This window comes from Phaethon lepturus, unplaced genomic scaffold (genome assembly GCF_000687285.1).
Source record: "Phaethon lepturus isolate BGI_N335 unplaced genomic scaffold, ASM68728v1 scaffold7682, whole genome shotgun sequence".
NCBI lineage: Eukaryota > Metazoa > Chordata > Aves > Phaethontiformes > Phaethontidae > Phaethon > Phaethon lepturus.
The window spans coordinates 18,194-34,991 of NW_010524007.1; the positions used below are offsets into that span (position 1 = coordinate 18,194).

At 38.6% G+C, this 16,798-nt stretch overlaps 1 protein-coding gene across 1 annotated transcript in view; it reads left to right on the forward strand.

The window, feature by feature from the left end:
• Positions 1-15,882, forward strand: part of LOC104615100 (peptidyl-prolyl cis-trans isomerase-like 2) — a gene marked incomplete at both ends in the record, with an annotated part of 34,071 nt that extends 18,189 nt beyond the window's left edge. The window contains 5 exons of the mRNA XM_010282306.1: positions 1,516-1,605; positions 10,713-10,788; positions 12,774-12,934; positions 14,505-14,580; positions 15,776-15,882. Coding sequence (XP_010280608.1) covers positions 1,516-1,605; positions 10,713-10,788; positions 12,774-12,934; positions 14,505-14,580; positions 15,776-15,882 — 510 coding nt within the window. The remainder of the gene's footprint in view (positions 1-1,515; positions 1,606-10,712; positions 10,789-12,773; positions 12,935-14,504; positions 14,581-15,775) is intronic.
• Positions 15,883-16,798: the final 916 nt, after the last annotated feature.

Consider the following 16,798-nt stretch of genomic DNA (forward strand, 5'->3'; position numbering starts at 1 on the left):
GCTTTTATATGCTCCCCAGTTGAATTAATAGACAAATTTTCTGTTGTCGTCTTTGTGATACAGAGTCATCACCAAAACACAAATTGCCTCATTTCTATTCATATCAATGAATTAAGTATTTTAACTGGAGCTGAGAGAATGCCTTCATGGACACTTGAACAGCATTTTTATTTGTGTTTTGTGAACATTTGTCTGCGCCCAGGTGGAATTTTAGTTGTGACTTATCTGCATAATCCTTAGTGTAAAAGCAAGGTTTATTTATCTTTCAGTAGCAAATAAATCCTTCATTAATGGATCCATATCCAGTGTTATAAAAAGCCTGAACAGTGAAACATCTGCTTTCTGAAATACGTTGATGGGTAATTCCAGTATGACTTTCAGAAACTGAGAAAGGAACAAGCTGAAAGCATTGCAATCAAGGAAAAGGCTGGACCATTGCAATCAAGGAAAAGGCTGGATTCATCACGTTTTTGAAAACTTGCTCTGTTCTAGTTGAACTGTGTTCATTCCATCTGTGAGAGCAGTCAAGATTAGGTTAAAATAGAAAGTATTTTCTCTTCCTTCTGGAAGCATGATGTTTTGATTGCTGTGGTTAAAAGGGAAGAATGAGTTTAAGAGCAGTCTTTTTTAAATGCTTGTGCTCAGTTTGTTACAATTTACAATACCGGGCTTCCTAAACAAGCTGTGCCCAGAGGGTCTGTTTCTCATGTGGTGTACTGCTCGAAGCAATAGCATCTATCACTTTGTCAAAAGCATAGTATTACTTTATGGACTTCTGGAGATACTTTATCACTTTCATTTGAGGAGAGTAGAGGACATTTGGGTGAATAAGGCAGATTCATTTTTTTGCAGGTAGACCTCCGTAGTCGTCTCTCTGTATGATGTATTTGTTCGGAACGACAACATTGAGTCTCACTATGAAATAACATGCTGCTACTTTGTTGAGCATCATTTAATTTTCTCAGGTGAACAGAAGTGTTCCTGCAGGCTAGGTGCAGCAGTCAGGGTGGACAGAGTGTGAGGGGCTAATGCAACTCTGCTGTTGTGCAAGCTGGCCTGGGACACATGTGGCTCCCCGAGGGGTGCTGATGGGGGGAGATACAAACCCCCTTTTAAAGCTGCCTGTCTTATACCATCTCTAAAATACTCAGAAAATCACAAGCAAGACTTTTTTATTTTGGCAGCACTTAGGTACTGCCAAAATAAATTTTGAATTTGGCTAAAATGATGTGCATAACCATGGAACGGAGACTGCAAGGTTTTATTGTTTTTTTTTTTTTAAAAAAAAAAACAAACCACATAAAACTTGTCAAATTTTGTAGGGATGAAAGACAAAAGCTTCTCATCTGGTAAAGCACACGATGAAAATATTGAAGCTGCCAGTTGAGAATGAAGGGTGAAATTGTTTTCTTTATCATTTGTACTTCAAGGTTTTATTGGTTTCACATATTTACTTGTAATATTTACACATTAGAATCCAATTTTTAATATCTGTGTATGTTGCCTGGCTGTTAGGCAGTTGAGCAGCTGAACATAAAACCAAAGAGCTACAAGGATCTTTTGACAGATGAGCCCTTCACTCGGCAAGACATTGTGACACTGCAGGTAAACTTTTCTTTCAGTTACATGTCTTACTCTACAGCTTTTTTGCAGAGGATGAAATGCTGCTATGTATGCTGTTATAGTGGGAATCTAGAATAATTGAACTGAGAAGTCTTGGAGATGGGTAGAAGGGGAAGTGCTGTATTTTCTTTGTTATCCAGATGAGCCACAAAGATGCCATATAACTTAGAGCTTGACAAATCTAGGCTGATTATTGTGTAGATAACCAGATTGTTCAACTTTGTAAATTGAAGGAGGAAAAAAAAAGGTGCCCAGAAAAAATCAAGGATGCTGTGTAAAAATACGCATTTTGAACAAATGTATTTGCAGTTGCTCACTATTTTCACTGTGTCTGACTGAAGATCTTGTGCATAATTGTAAGTTTCAAATATGAAACTACACATAAGATTTTGGGGTTTTTTCTATTAATCTTACCTGAAAAATTGCTGTGACATCTCCAATTTATTGTGAGATTTAACACAAGTGCACTGGGAAAAGACTGGCTAGAGGAAAGGCAAAGAGATGTCCGGAATCATCTTCAGCTCTAGACACCCAACAGTGCATGGTCTATGTTATCAAAAGAAATGTGTTTTAGAATATAAACTTTCAGGAAGTTGACATGCTACATTAAGACTGAAGTTGGTTGTCCCTCTTACTCTTTTGAAGATGCCTAAAAGAGTCAAATCTTCAGATAAGCCCTTTTTATAGAACGTTTCTCTAAACACAGAGTAAAATTAGCAGCAAACCAGAGGATTTTTCTTTTAAGTGCTTTCTAGGAATGGTTTTTTTCTGAATAGATACCAACATTGGTCTTTTATTGATTTCATAGAATTAAAACCTAATTAATTAAATTAAATTTGATTTAACTAAGACAGCATTGTAGATTTCAGAGTGTAAAAGTTATTTACAGGTGAAGTTTAGTATTAAAAGATGGAAAACTTTTGTTTAAAAGTAGGCATTTTTAAGCTTGCATCATTTTGAAATGGGGGAAAAAGATTCAAGCATCATTATTATTGGAGTCATGAGTTAGTATGCATCTTGTTAACAGTTAATTGCCACTAACCAAGACTACTACAGTCTAATCTGAATAGAAAAATATTTTCCATTTATGTCTAAATGAAATTTATCCCTTCTTCCCTACTCCCCAGTGCTGAACAGCATGTTTATAAGTATTTTTCTTCTATTCCTTTGGGCTTGTGGCTGTTCAAGCTAATGCAACAAAGTAAAATGTTTTTAATCCAATGGAAGCAAAAGCCATAGCTTTTTCAGATTGAAAGCTCCCAACAGAATGTTATTTGAATGTAGCTGCATGGTTGCTAACGGATTTGGAATGGTAAAAAAAGACAATATGAGTGACTAAAAATGTTTCTGTGCATCAGTATGGAAAACCAAATTATTTTGAACAAATAATTGAAATGTGCAGTCATTTAAAAATATTTTGGTAGTATTGTGTGTTTGGAATTGAATGTGTGTATTAAGAGTGTGTTCCTGTTACATGCCTAGCTTTGATTTTTCATAAAACCAAACAGATGCTATAGTCCCCTAAATCTCAAAATGCAGTGGCTACCAATTTAGATGTTCCCTATGTGAATTTTTATCAATATTTTTTCATCTTCATCCTGTCTTGACATGTTGGGTTTCTATGTTGCTTGGAGGAATATGTCCATTAACAGAAACTAAGTAGATTATGATAGTTGTCCAGTCACAGGTGCAGTCGTCCTGCCAGCTACATTGACGTCACAGCCATACATTGCGTGTACCTCTCACGTGTTTAGGATGACATTCGTAATGCATGAGTAGATTTGTTCCTCTTAAGCGAACAACTCATTATGGATTGGTGTTAACTTCTGTAGTGTACAGTCTTGTGGTATATACTCTTCTGAAATAAGTTTAGAAATAGCAAAGATACCCCCATCTTGGGATTGGACTGGAAGAGATTTTGACCACCTGAATGCTTTAACCAGCTAAAGTTTGACCCTTCACACAATTAGTTCTTAATTTTTTTATTTTTTTATTTTTTTTCAAAAAAGGATTTTCAACAAACAGCCTAAAATGGCTTCAGGGTGTTGGATGAGAAGAGCCATTTAATGCACTGCACAACACCCACTGCAAACTTGCAAGTAGACCTTGATTTCTTGTATTCAAATGCTGCCCTACCCTTACTTGCTTTGTTGAGGCCAGAATGCAACCTAAAGCGGTATGACCAGCCTGGGTATTAAAATTGCTTATGTATGTGTGGTACAGGAATCTGTTGTTATTTTCTCACAGTATTTTCTTAACGTTAATTGTTGAAAGACAGCCCAATGTCTCCTCTACAAGCTCTCTTGTTGACAACACTGCAGCCAACGTGGTGGCTTCACACTGTCAAGCTCTACCACCTGTGGCTTTGTTTCTTAGCCAGAGGTCATGACAGCAATCTGTTGCGTTTCAGTTGGTAGCTCTAGAGCTCTATCCCAAATCCTGCTTCTCTTAAAAACCTTTCAATTCTGTGTTGAAATTTATCACTATGTTGTTTTCCCATTCCCCCATGTAAATTGGGTACTGTGGTATCTGAGAGAGCTGGAATTGAGCGCGAGTTGGTAACACTGACCCTGCTGTTAGGCAAAAAGGTAGATATAAAGGAAGTTGCTATAAAAAACATTCTTTGCTTTGCAAATAACAGCTGAGTAGGACTGTCTGTAATAGCTGTGTTTATCAATAGAAAATAGCGTTTCCAGAGGCTGACTCTGAATGTCCTAGGAAGCAGATGGGATACCTGTGTTTGGTAGTGAAATACATGATAAATGGAAAATTTGAGTAATGTATGTTTACGGGTTATTTGTGTGATCACATTTTTCCTTATTGATACATAAAGGGCAATCCTACAGCTGCTAGGGACGTTTCTTACCAGAATAGCAATTGACCTCAAAACTTGACCTCTCTCTCCTGATGTATGTAATTAAAAACAACGCCAAAAAAATTTGCTCTTTCCGGAAGAGGCAGAATTGCATAAAATTCTTTGTCCTGTTTGCAGTGCTAAACATTATTTAAAGACTAATCATAATCCATCCCTGTTATCTTTTCTGGTGAGCACCATCTCAGCTAGTCGCTTTGATTTTACGGATAGTTATTTGAGTCCTATTGCTATTAAGTTTACTTGTTAAAAAGGGCAAATTATTTTGGATCTGGAACTAAAAAAAGCAAAATCACAACTTTAGTTGTTAACAACACTATCTTAGATCTATGATGTGCTTCTCTTTGCAAAGGAATCCACAGTGCTTCCTGCACTTACATATATAGAAATTGCTTTTTTCTCTGTTGAAATGCAAATGTCCTGGGGTAGACGATGGCAGTTTTTCATCAACATATGGTGATATTATCCAGCCCCTCAGGGCATGAGGTAAAGAATAATACCATATCCTGGTGTGCAAGATACATTACCAAAACTGGAATGTAGTTATTCAGGCAAAAGATGTCATGGATTCTGGTTTAGTATCTTGCTGATAACAACAGAAATACACATGACATTATTCTATATGAAACCCTTCCTAGACACCAGCAATCTTAGTACGACCGGATTTTTTTAGGCTGTAGCTCTTTACTCTCAAGTTGAAATTTTCTCGGCTTAGCTGTGTGATCTCACCACAAACTCAAATCAAGCTTTCCGTCTTCTGCAGCACAGGTGTTAGTTTTTTCTAAGTTTTTCTCTCCTTACAGTTTATCATTATTTCAGATAATTTTCTTTCAACTGTACTGGTTTGTATCTCTTCTAAATGGAATCTTGCTGTTGTATTTTGTCAGTGTTTCTCATAACTCTAAACCCACTTGTATTCTTTTACCTTGAAAGATGATCAGCTCAGCCTAACCTAGCATCTCTTCCAAATGTCATGAATGTGCTACCAGCTGACAGACAGCTCAAGTACCTCAAGATTTATTAGTTACACTTAATGTGTAAATGATGTAAAGCATTTAGAGATCTGTGGGGACAGGGTGTCTGTAATAGGAAGGCTGGTATTGTTGAAGCTTGTTTGCAGTGTTCTTACCTCCCTTTTCTGCTTCCCATTCTGGTAGCATTGTTTTAAAGGTAGGATTCAGTATGGCTTTGAAAGAGTTTTGACATAATAAGATTGCGTTAGACTACAATTCAGAACTAGGTGATTCTTTCAGTCTTATGTTTTACAGGTTTTAGCTAGTTTTTAATCTAAATGTTTAACCTAATTTGAAGTTATCTTCCAAGTAAATTTTTTGGGGGGTGTAGTTCAGTGTTAGATCTCAAGGTCTGCTGTCCACCATTTAACCTTTGCGAGAAAATCCGGTTAACAGTCTGGTAGAAATTATTATTAATTAGTGTTACTGTAAATTCCGTGTGTGTTTCAATCATGTATTTTGCAAATTATTCTTTGTGTAATGATGTGGAACTCAATTGCAAGCACATAAATAAGTATAATCTGGATTCCCTTGTGTAAGACTAAGCAGGCTGAAGCAAGCGCCTGCTCCAGCTCAAGGTGCACAGAGAGGAATAGGGTCAGGTAATGCTTTGCTGGACATGGTGGTGGGCTCTGACAGTCTGTAGACTTCTTCCCATCGCAACGAGTGTGAGTGGGTCCTGAGGAGAGCGAAGTGAGAATGCTGCAATACCCTGCTTTCACACCCCATTTGGTGGGAAGTGTTCAGAGAAACTCAGAACAATTTCCCCTGTAGCGCCCTGTGAATTCTTCATCCTCCACTGTGTCTCTGTTCACAAACCAGAAACCATGGCTCTCAAGTTTGTGAAGATAGAGCAGGAATTATTCCTGCTCTGCAAACTCTTAGAAGCTATTGCTGGGCTGTGTGCTGACAGGGAGGGGAGTTAGTGAGAAGTGTGGCTCTGCTCAGCGGCAGTGCTTGCAGGTGAAGCAGCAGCAGTCTGTTCCTCTTCACCGGCAGAACTGCGATAAACCCCCTCAACTCTGGTGTGCCAGTGGCAATGGGCACGGTCTCGTCTGAGAGCATTCCCTGATGAAGGCACGCTAACAAATGCATCTGCTTTGCACTGCAGAAATGGAGCAGGGTTCCTGGGAGAAATAAATAGACCAAAAAAAAAAAAGTCTGTGTAGAATGCAAACAGGTTTGCTGCTGTTAAAGGAAAAAAAAGGCTCATACTGTTATGTGCTTCCTTATGTCAATTCTGTTGTTTCTGTACAACCTAATCAGCCGTGGACAAGACGTGGTTCCTGACAAGCTGTTAAACAGCATTGGCATTTGTGGCAGGAGGCATAGCTAATGAGCTAAGTTGGAGGTTGCTGAGCTGCACGCTGTTAATTGATATTTCGCTCCGCAGCTATTTCTCGTTCGCTCGGTGTGTGACAGAAGGTCAGAGCAGATTTCCTCTCGGTTGTGGGTGAGGGCTCTTTGAGGGCGAATCCCGCAGCAATGCATGTGTGGAGCGGCTGGTAAAGAAGTGACACGTTGGGACATGGTCGGCGTATGAACGTAACAATCCTGAAGATAATTAGGAATGCAGCATGGCTGACCAAATGGCAAGAGAGGAATCAGGCCTCAAAGAAATCACGCGGTCTAAAACTGCGCTGGTTTTAACCTGCTTTTCGGGGGGGTTGTCTGTATGGTGCTTAAGATTAACAGAGTTTAAGCTGTTTCCCTAAGTAGGTGAAACTGGAAAATGATAGGAAAAAAACAAGTGGAATGAAAACTTGAGATTAATTGTTTTCAGAGCTCAGCTTTCAGGAAAACATCAAGTATGAGATTTTTAATAGTCATGAGAGTTAGCAACTCTTTGAAGTCTGTATCTGTGCTAGTAATTTGATAAACTAAAGTTTATGGTTTGTAACCTTAATAAGAAAAACCCTGAGACTGCTAACCGTGGTAATTTGAATACATATTTCTAAACATGCTAAAACAAACAAAAGTAGGCCAATTTACTCTTCTTCATGGTTCATCTTCCTTTCTGGTTTCTGTGCACTTACACAGAATTTATTTCTTTAGGCTTTTGGGCTCCAGGCCTTAATCTTAACAGCATTGGGAGCGTCCCTGTAAGTCCAGCCTTTCTGTGACCAGGAGAGGCCATTAATTCATTAGAGCTCAAGGCTCTGGTGATGCAGGTATGTCCATCTGCCCATCCCTGTGCTCTCTTGGCTGGACTGCTCTGATTCTGTGCCCAGTAACCATGATGGATGCAATGAGAGGAACTTGGCAGGGCAATTGCAATGTTGAGACAGTTTTCTTCCTGAAGTGATATGTCTAAAGACTGCATTCGCTTTTAAAATTTACATAGACCCACCTTTAAAAAATGTGTATGTAGGTCTCCGTACCATCCATAAGGAAATGGTTCGTATCTTTTGCAGCACAGGTTAGACTGGTCAGATGTGTTTCTGCTCTTGGGGGTGGTAGAAGCAAATGTTGTCTTGTGTTTAACTTAATATTCACCACAGTACTGTCACACTTAGTATGCGTGTTTGTGTGATTTTAATCAAACATTCTAATCAGACTTCTCGTAGTGTATCACGATGCTGCATTTTACAGGGAGCAATCAGTATGTCAGCTGCTTGCCCTGGGTGTCCTGTGTAAGATGACACTCAAGTTTCAACCTCAGGAACCATTTTTGAGAGTTTTTTCCCACTGACAGAGGGAAACTGGTTTTGGAGTGGACGTGTGGGTTGTCTGCCTTTTCGATGCGTGGTGAGACTCCTGCTTTGCAGAATCAGGAACACAGGGGACAGCGCTGTAAATCAAATCTTTGTTGAGGTTTCCATTTGAACAAATGGCCCACCTGAATGTGATGAAGGACCTTGCGCAGAGGACCTTGGTCTCAGTTCTGGGATTTGGGGTTATCTGGAGTCTCTCAGAAAGCAGATGGATGGCTGTGGTCTTCAAGGAGAGGGAGCTGCCGTGTGGCCTTTGCTGTCCTTCATACCCTAACACATGCATTGCCTATGGGGAAGAGATTTGGAGAGCCCTGAGAAATCCCTTGCAGGGAAGGAGGCTATAAACATTTTTGCCAGAGTTGCTCAACGCCTGCAGTTAGGCTGGGTAAGATGGGTAAACGTCTGAATGAACTGTAGCTGTGAAACAGTTTGAACCAATGTGATTGAAGGACCTGTGAGCACAAAACCCTTGGTTTCATAAGGCACTGGCAGTTTTGCTGTCCTTTTATTTATTTTTAAACAATCAATAAATCAGTAAATGAAGAAGCTTTATTTAGAGAAATATAGTGAGATGTTTTCTGGTTCATCTTTACTGCTGTCTTCTGCCCTCCCTCCTGTCCATGAGAAGTCGGTTTCACGCGTCAGTCTTCATGAACGGCAGACATGTATGTGGACTGCTATAAATCCATTTGTCTCTATTAATATTAATACACAGATTATTTTTTTCCCTTTCCTTGAAAGGGTAAGAAATCTTACTTCCTTCACCTTTTGAGGTGGTATGTTCATGTGCAAGGTGGTGATTTCTGTCTGAGAAAGCTGCAGCTCATGATTACTGAAGAGTATTTGGGAGGGGGCAACACGCATCTTCTGGAAACACACTGGGCCTGTTCTCCAGACTTTCTCCATGCATCTTCTTGACTGTCAAAGAGCAATGCTGAAATTATCTGTATTCATACATACATAAATATGTATGTGAGGTAATAAATACACCGGAGTGCCAGCATCAGAGGATACAAAAATGGTTAAAAAACAGGTCCAAATTTCCTGTTTCTTAGTAGTTTTATTTAAAGATTATCTGTTTCTAATGCAAGATCTTAAAAATAAAATATCTTTTTTTTTTTTTTTTTTTGTCAGTCCATGTCTTGATGAAGATCTGTCGGGGGGGGTATAGTGGGGCAGGAAACAATAGAAAATTATTACATAGTGGTTGGGAAAGGGGACAGCAGAAAACCAGGAGGTCATCATTAGGGTGCAGAATCACACAGCTTGATTTCATAAATGTGTTTTGGTTTTACTACCAGCAGTAAAACTAAAAATGGACTCTCTGGTGGAAGCATTCCATTTCGGGGATGGATAAAAGGCATAATTAGATCATTTAATAACTAATGGAGTTACCACCTCTGCTTGTATTAATCATTACTTTTAGCAGAGATGGAATTGTTGGAACTTCTTACCAGCAGTGGTCATCTGAGAAGCTTTGTTAAATTTATTTGGGATAATACTTTTCATATCAGTGTTGTAATTCTTTGCATAATACGTTGCATTATTTTTATCCTGAGCTTGAAACTATTGAGTATTATTAAGGTATTTTAGTATTTTAGATTTTTGAATTGTTTTCTGTATGAGAATTTCCAGAAATCACTGTGTGTCCAGGGCTCATGTTTTGACCTTTCTGTGCTACAGAGGAACTTGAGCAGAAAACCTTCAAGTCATTGTAAGAAGACGATTAAGAACTGTTTAATGAGAGTATAATGTAACCTAGATCATCAGTAGGTATTCCTTGTCTCACTCTCTCTAGCAAAAGGTCAAAGTTATGCAGCAAGCTGCCTAGAGGTAGTATAAAGACTCACAGTTAATGGACTGTGTATTTGTGCTGTTTTCCATGAGTAATCACTCAACAGAGTTTTCATAATACCTCTTTTTGTTGCTTTTTTTATTATTTTTTATTTTTAAACATAATTCTGTAAGCACAAATTTCACTAGTAAAAAACCTAAATGGTCAAAACAGTTCAGACTGCAAAGACTTGCTCTGAGGTTTGTTTGTGTTTTGAAATGCATTACAAAAGTTCACAGAGCACGTGCAAATCAGGCACACTATTATTAATAGAAGGAGATAGCTAATGTGAATTTGCATAGATCTTAGACCAAACCACAGAACAAAGGAAAGAATCAAGGGACTGCAGCTCCTCGTTCTTTCTTCTCACTAGCATAGGGTAGACTCAGCTTAGTTCTGTTAGTAACTTCTTTAGGCAAAATATATGGAATATTATGTTTGGGACTAAATTCCAGATCCTGCTGTGAATAGGCTCTTTGCTGATGTTGATTGCTTTATTATTTTTTTTGTCTTTCTGTGGTTTGGGGAGCATGGAAGTTATTCTGTCTCTCCCTATTCATTCATTATGGTGATGTCAGCCCTTCAGACTAGTCTGTTGCATGGAATGGGTGCCTACCAAGCTCTCTGATACTTGTTTTTTTAATTATTATTTTCAGGATCCAACAAACCTGGATAAGTTCAATGTCTCAAACTTCTTTCATGTTAAGAACAACATAAAAGTAATTGATCCAGGTAAGGATGAATTGAAGATAGGCTGAGAAAACACCAACCCAAATATGCAAATTTTAAAGACAACATTATGGAATTGACAATTTGACACTGTTTTCTGGATGGACACCTCTCAGTGGCTAATGGTAACTTTGAAAGGTTCTTGGAAACACGAATAACTTGTTGAAACCGTCCCTTTCACATGAAAAGGTGTTAACAAATTTTGAAGCAGAGATATGATTCTTTGAGAAATGATTAACTGTCTCTGTTGAGTGCTGTGCAAACACGGAAAGCTTTCCATATCCTTTAAGAGTAGATAGATGAGAGAGAAGTGAGAAGAGGAGGAAAAATAATTTGCCAAAAGGTCCCTTAGCCTTGTACCAGAACCAAGACAAGGATACTGTCCTGGTTTCAGCTGGGATAGAGTTAATTTTCCACATAGAAGCTGGTGTGAGGCTATGTTTTAGATTTGGGATGAAAAAATGTTGATAAGGTACTGATGTTTTCAGTTGTTGCTGAGCAGTCAAGGACTGTTCATCCTCTCGTGCTGGGCTGCCAGCGAGCAGGAGGGGGGTGCACGGGGAGCTGGGAGGGGACACAGCCAGGACAGCTGGCCCAGGCTGGCCAAAGGGACATTCCATACCATACAGTGTCATGCTCAGTATATAGAGCTGGGGGAAGAAGAAGGGAGGGGATGTTCGGAGTGATGGCGTCTATCTTCCCAAGTAACCCTTGCATGTGATGGAGCTCTGCTCTCCTGGAGATGGCTGAACCCCTGCCTGCCCACGGGGAGTGGTGAATGAATTCCTTGCTTTGCGGCTTTTGCTTTACCTATTAAACTGTCTTTACCTCAACCCAGGAGTTTCCTCACTTTTACCCTTCCAATTCTCTCCCCCATCCCACTGTGCGGAGTGAGCGAGCGGCTGCGTGGGCTGAGTTCCCGGCTGGGGCTAAACCCCGCCAGAAACCTACGTCTTCCGTAGCTGCCTGCTAGGCTCGCTTTCCTCTGTGTCACCCCTGTGCCGCCCGTCCTGCCTGCGTAACAATGCACATCTTCCAAGTTAAAGATTGATACAGATTTTTCTAAAATAGTCCCAAAATTATTTTAATAATAAAAAATCGAATGCTGTTTTTCTTATTTTTAGATATCTAAGAAATTTACTTCTCAATTCTTTTGTGATTTTTTGATAGCTAAATGCTTAGTAATATCTACTAATATTAAATTGCCAAAGGCAAAAAAATTCTCTCAGTTGCCCCTGTGGTTTCCTTTAGAACTGTTTCTAATGAGGCCTAATTGCTGATTTTAAGCATGGTGTGTTTTTCTGGGACTTAGGCTCTTTTTTTTTTTTTTAAGCTACTAGTTCTGCAAGGAAGCATCTCTCTTTCTATTTGCCTGTTAAAAATAAGTGGATATTATCTCAGAGGTGGAATATTTAATATCCAGCAAGCAGCAGACATACTGAGACAGGGAACAAGTGAAACTTGTAAAAATTAAAAAATTAAATAATTAAAAAAAAAAAAATTTACAGTTCAGTCTACCAGACTCCTGCCCCTGGAATGACATTAAAGAGCTGATCTTGGGATTTTTGCATCACAGGCCTGGGCATTCAGTGAGGAAACAAAGGACAGAAGTTTATATTGTGTCCAACTGTATCTTGTCTTTATTGTTCTATAAAAATTTTACAAGACTTGCATGAACTTAGATAATTTCTAGTGGTTTCAAAGAAATTTTTGCGGTAGTTGATTTGAAGTTGTTTTTTTCTTTTGTTATACTTCACCATACTGGCATTTATTGTGCTATATTTCAAGTTGTACTGTCATTAGTGTTATGCGTTGCTATTTGTTACTGTTTCTGCAGGAATAAATACAGTTACAAGGCCTTTTTATTTTTAAAAAAAGTAGAAATAATATGTGGAAGATTTTTGTGTAACTAGATATGTAATAAACTGAAGGAGAATCAAATAGAATTTTTCTTTTAACTCTGAATGATTTAACTTTGTCTTATCTAGATGAAGAAAAAGCAAAATTAGATCCATCTTACTATTTGAAAAATACAAATACAGAGACCCGAGAGACTTTACTGGAGCTTTATAAGGAATTCAAAGGCGACGATATTCTAGCAGCTACTATGAAAGCTCCTGAAAAGAAGAAAGTGGATAAGCTGAATGCAGTAAGTTGACTTAATGTGTAGTTTGGCACTGACTGACTTCTTCAAGAATGGTAATAGATGTTTTTCAGCTTAGAGGACATACTACAATATAAACAGACACTACTACTTCTGTTTTCTGTTACATGGAAATTTGTGATAGATGAGAATATGAGAATCGTATTGGGATTCCTTAGAAATACATTGTATGTGTCAGTGAGTTTCTCATCGTTAAACCGTTGTAAATGAACCTAAACATTTTAGAAATGGAGCACAATAAGAAGAAAGAATCTTTATGATGTGGTTATCATGTATATGTTGGCAGAAACTTTTTTCCCAGGTTGTAATCTCTTGCTTTGAATTTGTTTATCATTGCTTCCTGCAGTTATTGGCAGAGAGAACACACCTTAAGGGCAGTGCAAGTGAATCATTCCTGGTGTGGGCAAATATATAAATCATCCACAGCTGCTGCTCCATTTTTTCCACTGGAATGCAGGATTTTTAGTGGAATATTTTAAAGGATGTTCTTCCAGGTGCATGTTACTGTGTGGTCATGGTTGTCAAGAGAAACTTTCATCTGCATCTAGATTTCATACATCAAAGACTGTTTGAAATGGGCGAGATAGAGTATTCTCCTTTCCTTTAATAATTCTGGGATATATGTGTCTTCGTGCTTTGATTACTTACATGAAAACGAACAGCAATGCAGCATATGGCTTTTAATGAGGAGGCTCAGTGACAGATCAGGGAGTGTATGTGACCGAGGAGTAGGATCACATTTGCTCCTTTTTCAGGGCATCACAGTGTTATGAGAAAACAAAAGGTGTAGGAAGAAAAAAAAAAAAAGAGGTGAGAGACAACGATGAGCTCTACACGTGTTGCAGAGTCAGATTGTCAGCTAATGATGTGGATGGGCATAATGATAAACTTGCATAGGGTGCAGTGTAACCTTATGGATAGAGCATTGGCCTGACCTGTATTCTTTACAGGCATTGCCCTGGAACTGTTAAATGTATCTCTGGGTTTATTAGATATTTTTAATTTACTACAGAATCCATGTGTGACATTTACATTTCCTTTCTGCAGGACAATTACAAAGCTCAAAATAGACATTGGGAACCACGAGACGGTGCCTTTGCGTGCAGAAGGGCTGTGTGTGGGAGGTGGGGTGGTTTGCTTTCCTCTGCAGTATCTCTGTGGTTCATTGGATCTTCCTTCCACTTAGCAATGTTGGAGAATTTTACAGATGTCTTGCCAGCAATACTCCTTTCATATCTCTACCTGTGGACATACAGATAAATTCTGATTAATAGAGTCTTTGCGTAATGATGTATTAAACTGTAGTGGAAGCAGTAAGTGCCTTCATCTCAGCGCTTGGGCAGCCTTAACTAGGGTTTCATCAGAGCAAATGTTATGGGTAACAGATGGAGAATTATCACTGCATCATGCATTTGTTTCTTTCTATAGGAGGTGGAGCAGAAGGTCTGCCTTCAGAAGGATGACATTTGTGTGTTTCTAGTGCTTATATAGTATCTTTAGTAGATAAAGTCTAAGATCTAATGTCTTTTTCTCTTGCTTTTTCCTCTGCAAACAGGCTCACTATTCCACTGGAGCAGTAAGTGCTTCCTTCACCTCCACTGCAATGGTGCCTGAAACTACCCACGAAGCAGGTACCAGAACTACCTAGCTACGAGCTGTTTATTTACTTCCCAGTTTTGAAGTGTGCTCCCTAGCACACATACATTTATGAGGACTGAAGGAATGCCTTGATAATTGGTCAGTAATGATGCCATGGAAATGTATTCCCTGAGCAGATATATCCTTAGTTTCCAGTGAGCTCATTCTGAAAATAATGGAGCAATTATGTATTAGCTTCAGCTTTGAATGGCAATTACATATGTTGAACAGAAATTAATGAGGTATTTTTTATGCCCAGGGACCACAAAATGGGATATCCACTTACGTAAGTTAGGAATGAAGAATAATCTCTCCTCAACTAGCATACAAAATCTTTACCACCTTTTTGGCCTAACCCAGTATTGGTTAGAATGACAGCAAATTTTGTGGTGATAACTTCAGATTTACTGCTTTTCAAGGTTACACAAAAACGCATTTTAGGACAATAAAGTTTTCCTTTCATTCTCCAGCCTATACACAAATGTATAGAATTTATTTCATTTGAATATTGATTAAATAGCTGAGCAGTTGGCATTCCCAGTTGAAGAGAAAGGTCTGGCTTTTAGCACTAAAATTTAGAAGTATGTCACACACCTAGGCAAAGATTGAATACCAAGTTCAGTTCCTCTACTTCGTGGATTATACTGATGTGCAGATGAATCTTAAGTGTTGAAAATATCTGACTAACTGGCCATTTTGACAGAATGGAAGTGGAAACATCCTAGATTGATCCTTTGGTTTGACTTTCCAGTAATGTTTCCAGTAACTTAGCTTCATTTGTTTTCAGAACTGGGTAGGTCCTCCTATGTCAGCAATTTGTGGTTGACTGATGACTACCTGCTTGGCTTCCAAGTTTGACAAGAAACAGTTTGGTTTCAAAGTAACATTTGTGTTTGGTAGACATTACTTGAAAATTATAGTTTGTAATATTGAATGCTTCTGTGACTTAAAAATATAGATGATATTGTTGGCTCTTGAGGAGTTGGTGGTTTTCTATAATGGAAAGTGTTTTGCACAGAGATTAATGTGAGGTTATTGTAGATGAATTGCAGAGTACAATCCCTGAAGACCCAGTACCGGACGGGAGGAGGTCAGACAGTAGAATGTAGCAATTTGTTTTCTGATGACTTCTAAAGATCAATGAGTACGCTTTCAGAGAGCTAATTATTCTCTTTTGCTTTGATACAGCTGCTATTGAAGAAGATGTTGTGAGATACCAATACGTGAAGAAGAAGGGCTACGTGCGACTTCACACTAATAAAGGAGACCTAAACTTGGAGCTGCACTGTGATATGGTACTGTATGCCCCGTAAGATGAATCTCTCAAGATAACAAACAGAATAGGAGCTGGCAATGGGAATGTCCAAAGAAGGGAATAGTGTGTAGTTGTAATAGATACAGATAAAGAACTAGCTTTCAGTTGTTTTGGCGTGTTTTCATACATACACAATACTCTGTTGTAAAATCTATATATATTATTTTATGTATTATGCTACCATATGTATAAATGTTCTCTGTGAGTAGTCCCATACATTTTAGTGGACTACTTAGAATATGCCAAGGTACATGTTTAGAGCTTCAAAGTGTCAGGATTATAGTGACCAAAACAATGACAAGGAAGACAGACAAAAGGAAGAGCACAGAGAAGAGAGAATAACCCAAGGTTACACAGCAGGTTACTGGCAGAAGCAGGAAAAGAACTTCAGTGAAACTGAGAGCAGTCTGTCAGCCTGAGTACATGTAGTTGAGATCCCCAGAAATAGTTAGATTTGCTTCTAAATCCTGAGCTTTACAGAACAAACCTAAATGAAAACCTTGGAATATGTTTTTTATTTCCTGCTGTCTCAGTGTCTAAGGTTCAAGTTCTCAAACATCTTCCCTTTGCCATTTTTCCCATTCATTTTAAACATTCATTTTAAAAAAGAATGGACTAGAGTTTGTTTGTTTTTTTATAGTCTATACAGTCTGATTCTGGAGGAAATCTGTGGCTGTTAAAATAATAAACATGGCAAGACTTGTGATAGACGGATGAGTTGTGGCAACACTGAAGTCTTGGATGTCACCACTTGCTGGTGCGCTGGCTTATTTATTTGTACAACCACACAAGGAGAAAAAATACAATGTAAAAAGCCCAAACCTTCTGGGGTTTACTGAGATTTTTACTTCAGGAGATCATAGGCCTGAAGGTAGATGTTTTAGGAAGTTGAAGGA